This window comes from Saccoglossus kowalevskii, chromosome 12 (assembly GCF_978046115.1).
Source record: "Saccoglossus kowalevskii chromosome 12, keSacKowa6.1, whole genome shotgun sequence".
Lineage (NCBI taxonomy): Eukaryota > Metazoa > Hemichordata > Enteropneusta > Harrimaniidae > Saccoglossus > Saccoglossus kowalevskii.
The window spans coordinates 12,800,581-12,809,094 of NC_140652.1; the positions used below are offsets into that span (position 1 = coordinate 12,800,581).

The window sequence follows — 8,514 nt, forward strand, 5'->3', positions numbered from 1 at the left end:
TACAGAGACTAATCCTACAGATTCAAGGATATAATTACAACATAAAATATGTGCCAGGGAAAGATGTACCCCTCGCTGACTGTCTATCAAGATGCATAAACACCAAACAAACAACCTTCCAAATACCTGATGTTGACGTACATATACACGAAGTCTCAACAATGAAGCCATTTGTCATTGGCCGCACCCGCGACCTCACTGTCAAAGATCCAGTTCTCCAGGCCTCAATCCCATACATCACAAATGGATGGCCTAAAGAGAAAAACAAATGCAATGAAATTACTCATGCATATTGGCAGCATCGCTCCGAGTTAGCCATCCACAATGGTGTAGTATTAAAAGGTCATTGAATCATCATCGCAACGGGAATTTTAGATAGAGTACTCCAAATACTCCACAAACAACACCAAGGTATAGAGAAAACACGTCTCAGAGCCAGTATATTGGCCTGGTCTGAATGCAGACATAGAATACATGATAAAAGATTGTAACCAATGTCAAACCTATCAGAGAAGTCAGTCAAAACTTCCAGTACAACCTATCTACAGTACTGAACCCATGAACACGATTGGTATCGATATATCCGAGTTTGAAGGCTCCCAATACCTTTTAATCGTTGATTACTATGCTGGTTATATTTGGGCATATAAATTACATAACATGACTAGTTCAACTGTCATCAGCAAGATTGATGAAATATTCTCCAATTTTGGATACCCAACAGACTTAATATCGGACAATGGGCCACAGCTTACAAGCAGTGAATTTAAAGAATATTGCCAGACTCATGAGATAAGACATACAACCAGTGCACCCAATCACCAACAAGCCAATGGACACGCAGAAAGAAATATATACACAGTCAAAATTATGCTCAAAAAGTCTCCTCAGAAAAGGGAGAAAAACCCGGGGGAAATCCTGAAAACATTTAGAGACACTCCCATTACAGCTGATATCCCATCTCCATTTGCGTTAATGTTTCCCAATAGAAAGGTCAAGACCAATCTCCCATTTCTACAGTATGGACGTGATCAGTCTACAAATAGTTATAAGGAGAAGATTGAACAGAGAGCAAAATCTTATGGAAGTCAAACAGACATTACACCACTCAAAACAAATTCTCTATGTAGATTTCAGAAAACACCAGGTTCACCATGACAACCTGCCATAGTCATTAACAAATTATCTGACAGAAAATATACAGTGCAGACACCTGACAGCACTCAATACCATCAAACCAGCACATGATAGGCCAACTATGGATATGCAAACCAAGCATACTGCAAGCAACTTGAACCAGGAATCACAAGGAATAAACAACAAACCTAACAAAATTAACTCGCCTGCCAAAGAAAGACCAAAGAGACATTGCAAACCTCCTGCAAAATATAAGGATAAGGATAAGAATAAACTGTCGAATTTGAAAAGCTCAAATGAGAGCTATGTTATTCAATTTCCATTGTGTTTATCGAGTTCCAGAGTTTTAAGTTGATTTAATATTTAGATTTCCCATGTATGTTTATTGAGAAAACAAACAACATAGGAACTTATTATCTGTATCAATAGTCCAGTCATTTTATGGTTTGACCCATCACAAATTGCAACAGAAATAATTTCTTCACAATACATTCCGGGGAGGTGCCTAGATTGACATACTAAAAGTCTAGGAAAATCTAGGCTTCCGAAATATACCTAATTTGCATATATTCAAAATGGCCTTTAGGTGCATTTTACAACATGGAAAATATAACTATTAGGACATATCTTTAATTCTAGATGTGTGCCTCTCGTATCCCCCTTAGATAGAGCTACGTGTTGATGCCCTCTATGGTACTTTCATTGTTATTGACATCTTGGAGACTATTATGGGCTGTTGAGTAAGTTGACCACACCGGCAATTGACTTTTCGGGTTTTCGACGTTCAGTACGCCTGTGAGAGAACATTATAGACCCAACAAGTAGGTTAATTTCATTGTAACTGTTTTATCTTTTAGAGTTTATGTTTTAAGAGATTCTGAGTGATAATTGTGAATCTTTGATATATTTTTCGAAATATCGTTTCACACGTGATTCCGTCGTAGTACATTGTACGTTACCTTTGTTGTTGACAAACTGTCATTTTCTGTTTGTAGTATTCACCGCTTGGAATAAATGATTATCCCCTGAAGCACTTGTGGGTGGTTGTTTTTCGAAGTGGTTGATCACAAGTACGGGTATAAAAGCACCTAGACCCCGGAACAGTGAATATTCGAAGTCTGCATCTGCAGTGAAAATTAGTCTACACTACGGAGAGAAACCAATCCCGTGATCAGCAGTGTTATTGAATGCACACATCCGCACTGATTATCAGGAGTGCAGCACGTAAGTGAATTAGAAAATATGGCAAGTAATACAAAATCTGAACCTCTAGAAGATAAGGAAGATGAGAGATTTGAATGTGATATCACACAGCGCCTTCAACGGCAGAGAACTCTCTCAGCCAAAGCTCTTACTAACAATATTATAGAAACAGAGAACATTTTACATGGGCTATGGCAGCAAACAAAAGAAAAGTTATCATGTATCGAAGTCACAGACCCCAGTGAAATAATTTCAGAAATTGAGTGGCTCAGTCAGCAGTATGCCTTTACATGGGAGGAGTTAGAAGCTCTGTATGAAAAAGACAAATGGGGTGATTCTCGCGATGATGCAGAATACATGAAACAAATATTTCTTCGAAACAAGCGAATCATTGACACAGAGATTAATGAAGCAAAGATGAGACAAATGAGAAAAACTGCATATCACAAAGAGCCATACGAACCCTCAGCCTCGAGCTCATCTTCCAGAAATAGCATACACACTACAAAGTCGTCACAATATGGACAATCAGTTTCAAGCTCAAACATATCCAAGACGTCGTCCAGACTTAGTGTAGTGAAAACACATGCTTTGGCAATGGCTGAGGCATCAAAGAAAGAATGAGAGTTTGAAAGAGCTATAGCGAAAGCATTAACGGAGTTAGCAGAGCGCAAAGCCAAAAATAGAGTCCTTGAGGCCGACAAAAAGGCTGCAGCTGCTCATGCAACAGCCACCGTTTTACAACAGGCTGTAGACGAAGAGAATGGACTGTTCCCTACAACCCCAGAACAGTCATCAAATGATCATGTGGACACATTTTTGGCTAAAAATTCACACAAACATTCGAAAACAAACAATGATGGCAGTTTACAATTGCAAGAAACTCATACTACTAACCCACCGTTGAATGGAATATCGATTCTCCCATCCACACTACGAGCTGAACAAATTTCTGAGCGACCAGTTGACAAACAAATGACAGCACCGGAGAGACAGTTTGGAATGACAGACTGCAACACAAAGCCAGTTTCTGAAGAATACATACGAATACTGGCTCGACAACGCCTGCCAGTGTAGGAGCCTGAGATTTACAGCGGTGACCCCGTCATGTTTTGGCCTTGGAAGAGAGTGTTTGATTCCCTGGTGCAGTCGGCTTGTGTGTCAACCGCAGAGAAATTGTCCTTTCTGGGCAAGTACACCACAGGTACAACAAAAACACTGGTAGACAGGTATCGACTGAGAAATGTAGACAACGTAGAAAGAGCATACAAAGAAGCCTGGGAAGAACTGGAGTCAAGATTTGGCAACCCGGCTGTCATTTCCTCAATCATCATAAAACAGTTAAGTACATTCAGCAAAATCAAAGCTGATGACAACCAGCGACTTCTCGAACTTGCAGACTTGTGCGTAGACACAGTTGCACACATGAAGGACCTACCTCATTTGATTATACTTGATACTCCACATGGAATGAATCCAGTTGTTGAGAAGTTGCCATCATATGTACTGAACAGATGGAGGGAGAGAGTGGTGACTTACAAGCAGATCAACAAGAAATTCCCAACATTTCAATACTTCACAGAATTTCTTACAACCGTAGCAAAAACACAGAATGATCCAGATGTTCCCTGCTTTAATAATACACAGATCAGACCAGATAAAGGTAAAGCAAGTCAACAGCACAGAACCCGGGTTTTCTCCACAAACACAAAGGATGATACCAAACAGTGTGCCTACCACGAGTCTCCTGGCCACGATCTGACTGAGTGTAAAGCGTTCATGAGAAAACCAATCGGAGAACGGCTAGAACTATGTAGAAAAAAAGGTTTGTGCTTCCGGTGCACACAAACACATCTTGCCAAAGACTGTACTGTTGAGATAATATGCACAACTTGCCAGAGTAAGAGACACATAACCTGTCTCCATTCATCACCTGCAGAAAAAACACAAACGACCAATAAAACAGATACAAATCAAGAAGTTACTACCAGGTGTACAAGGTTATCTAAGTGTTCGGCAGGACGTTCCTGCAGCAAGATAATTTTAGCAAAAGTGTACAGAAAGGGTCGGCCTACAGAATTCATAGAAACATATGCAGTTCTAGACGACCAGTCTAACGCTTGTATGGGAACTACTAGTCTCTTCAATTCATTGGGAATCCACGGCCCTGACCTAGAATACGAACTTTCCACTTGCAGCACAAAAGGAGAGAACAGGAAGGGACGGCGTGGTGTTGACATTATCATTGAATCCTGTGATGGACAGAAATGATACCCACTCCCGGTAGTACTAGAGAACAATGACCTTCCCAGCGACAAAGGTGAAATACCAACACCCGATGTATGCAGAGCATTTGATCACCTCAAACCGATCACTAATAAGATTCCAGAAATTAGAGAAGATATAGATATAGGTATAGAACTCCTCGTTGGCAGAAATTGTCCTGAAATATTAAAGGTGAGAGAGAACAGAAATGGTCCTGTTGGTGCTCCTTGGGCTCAACGCACACATTTAGGATGAACTGTATCGGGTGAGTTATGTTTAGAAACAACTAGAGGCACAATTTGTTCTTCTGTTCATCGCACGACAGCAAGCTCCGATGTGACATCATACAACATGAACCAGTGTACCAGAGAAAGATTTCAGTGTCACAATCACATATATGCAAAAGATATAATTGTACCTAAACCAGATAGGAATACTGACATCTTTGAGGAGACAGCAACGGATGAGAATAAATCGCTGTCGGTAGAGGACAAACAGTTCTTGGATATCATGGATAAGCATTCTCATGTCAATACTCAAGGCAATTTAGAACTTCCCCTACCCTTTAAACAGGAACCAGAACAACTGCCAAACAGCTATCAGTCGGTATTTAATCGTTTCAACAACCTTCGGAACTAGTTCAGATGCAATCCAGACTTGTTGAACCAATATGTTCAGTACATGGAGAAATTAATCAAACGCGAACATGCAAGTCCAGTTCCAACAACTGAATTGAATGCAAAGATACATGGTACTTAGCACATTTCGCAGTGCAACACCCTCAGAAATCTCAGATCAGAGTGGTTTTTGACTAGAGTTCAAAATTTAATGGTATAACACTCAACGAGGTCCTATTCAGGGACCAGATCAAATGAACAGTTTGATTGGCATCCTACTAAGATTCAGACGCAACCCAATAGGCATAATGGGAGACGTGGAACAGATGTTCCATAACTTCCACGTCTGCCAAGTACATAGAGACTACATGCGCTTCATGTAGTTTCAGGATAATAACCCGACAAAACTGGTTATCCAGTACCGTATAATAAAAATAAACGTGCACATTTTTGGATATGTGTCATCCCCGGCCATTGCCACATATGGCCTAAGGAAGATCGCTCATGAAAACAGATTGACCTACGGAGATGACGTGAGTGAATTTATACACAAGGATTTTTACGTAGATGATGGCCTCACCTCTCAGCCTGACATCGCAACATCAATTAGTATTATCCAACACATGCGAGAGATGCTAGCAACAAGAAATATTAACTTTCATAAAATCGCATCAAATGACAGACGTGTCATGCATGCTATGCCCAGCGATATTCGCCCCAAAGACTTGCAGCTCTTCAATCTTAACCGAGACATGCTACCTATGCAGCGTTCACTGGGGATTCAGTGGTCCTTACAGGGGGACACATTCACTTTTAAGGTAGACCTGAAAGTGAAACCGTTTTCACGGCGGGGAGTCTTAGCGACTGTGAATTCGGTATTCGATCCCTTGGGAATCCTGGCACCAGTTACGTTGGAGGGCAAACCTATTCTCAGAGAACTCCTGAAGGACGAGACAAACGTAGGTTGGGACAACCCCTTATCAGAGAAATACCTTCCCCGTTGGAATCGGTGGTGCAGTAGCCTGACAAGCGTCGAGCGTGTTCACCTGAATCGCTGTTACACCTCCCCAGACTTTAGTTTGGTTAAAAAACAAGAATGCCACGTCTTTTCTGACGCCAGCGACATAGCGATAGGTGCCGTCGCCTACTTACGCTCGATGAACCACGAAAACAAAGTAGATGTTGCATTTCTTCTCGGGAAAGCAAAATTAAATCCAACCCATTCCGTATCAGTGCCCCGTTTGGAACTCTGTGCAGCCGTATTGGCTACACAACTAGTGCAAGTGATTACAACTGAAATGCAAGATGAAATCAACACAGTGATTTATCACACAGATAGCACTATAGTATTAGGTTACCTCCGGAACAATTCTAAGCGATTTCAAGTTTACGTGGCGAACCATGTCAAGAAAATACATAGCTGCTCCTCTCCAGTTCAGTGGCGTCATGTACCCTCAACTCAGAACCCCGCTGACCTTGCGTCGTGATCAGTTCCTGCCCAGAAGCTCACTTCTACTATGTGGCTATGGGGACCAAGTTTCCTTTGGCAACCAGACTATGCTCCAGAAAGAGAGCTATCCGATGCTGATCAATACAAATTTGAACTACGAGAAGATGATCCTGAAGTACGCAAGCAACCCGGAGCATTCTCAATTTCGGTTAGCCAGTCAAAACTAATAAGGCTAAACGAACAAGATCATTTGGGCTCAGAGATTTAGTAGATTTTCCAAATGGAGTTCACTCAGGAGAGCCGTAGCAAATCTTATAAAGAGAAATATGCGTGGAGAAAAGAACACACCCCATCAGGTAACCTCAGACATTTTGATTCAAGCCGAAAACGTTATTCTGCATACCCTTCAGAAAGAACATTTTCCAGAAGAATACAGCATATTATCTTCTTCAAATAACAGAACTTTGACGAAAAAGAGTTCACTTTACGAACTAAGTCCATTTATAGACAGAGATGGACTCATTCGTGTTGGTGGCAGAATTGGCCAAGCAAACTTCGATTTCGGTGAATGACATCCCATATTGTCACCTAAGGACAGTCATGTATCCAGACTCATAGTAGAGCATGTTCATCAACAAGTACAGCACCAAGGACGCCAGTTTACAATGGGTGCCATCAGATCCAAAGGGTATTGGGTGACTGAGAGCAGAGTGGCGACCCTCAACCTTCGAGTTGTCGCCAGCCCACTGGAACGAATTGTTTTGCGTCACAGCACTCTGAAGTCTCAATGGCGGAACACACCAGCCTCCTAGACACGGAAACACAGCCATTAGTGGGAAACCACACGTCTAAGTGGGATATCCACTTGTCATCTGGCTCTCGCAGCAGGGGCTGCCACTGTACAGCGGAATGCAGTTTTGGCTGTTTTCACTGGGCGCACCACCGCCTCAGTTACACAGGCTGGACCTCCACCACCCTCTTTTTTGAGAATGGAAGGAGCTTTTTAGTGCTTGGGATCCCACTGACCAGTTGGTACAGTAAAATCGGTATGAGCTTCCTGGAAACGCCAAGCACCATATTATTTTCTGTGCTCTGTTTCTACTGGTTAGTCTCATACAGATACACCCAGTCAGCGACTCCCTCGATTTGCCCAGTTCGGCCAAGTAGTCAAGCGTGGGGTGCTCCCCTTCAGGTTTTGCATGACTCCATACATATTCTGGAAACGTGATGTGTACCAGCGCAGCAGTAGCACCACCTATCGGTACACATCAACGTGTACCTGGCTGGTAGTTGGTAGATGGCTGGCTTCTACACAACTCAACAAGGAGTGGTAGGTCAAACAGTAAGGCTAATACCAGATTCTCTAGACCAGTTCTGCGTCCTAGTATATCGAGTCCCACCCTCAGCCAACACAACAGTTGGTCTTCCTGGCCAGGGAGTTTTACAAGGAGGTGGGCTTGGTAAGGTCGCCGCAGGCCCGTTGCCTAAAGACGTAGCCGAATGCCTAGTCAGCATTCTCTGTCCCTCCGAGAACTAATGCGGATCATTGGAATGATGTTAGCGGTTTGCAGGGTAGTTCCCCCATGCCGCATTAGGCAGCTGCCTGTTAGGGTGCATTTTTGTTGCAACCCCGGGCTCTCTTACGGGAACTGGAGAGGTGAGTAACACTCTCGGACCAAGCGCTGGTGGTCAGCACTTGCCAACCTCTGGCAGGGGGTTCTCTTGAACCCACTCACCACGGTTATGACTCTGGAAACGTATGCCTCCCTCACATATTTGGGAATGCACCAATTGGACAAACAAGCCCAATGGAAAATATGGCACCTGCGTTAGATTCACAAC

General features: G+C 42.7%; 1 protein-coding gene across 1 annotated transcript; it reads left to right on the forward strand.

The window, feature by feature from the left end:
* The first annotated feature begins 4,956 nt into the window (after positions 1-4,956).
* Positions 4,957-6,709, forward strand: LOC146735531 (uncharacterized). The gene is made up of 2 exons (XM_085505899.1): positions 4,957-5,211; positions 5,612-6,709. The coding sequence occupies exons 1-2, from the start codon at positions 4,957-4,959 to the stop codon at positions 6,707-6,709; spliced, it is 1,353 nt and encodes a 450-aa protein (XP_085362025.1).
* The last annotated feature ends 1,805 nt before the right edge of the window (positions 6,710-8,514 follow it).

Bases quoted from the DNA above. Each gene is read 5' to 3' on its own strand.
- LOC146735531 (XM_085505899.1), top strand. From the start codon at position 4,957: ATGAACCAGTGTACCAGAGAAAGATTTCAGTGTCACAATCACATATAT. The intron at 5,212-5,611 runs GTATTTAATCGT...ATGTAGTTTCAG, and splicing joins TGCCAAACAGCTATCAGTCG to GATAATAACCCGACAAAACT.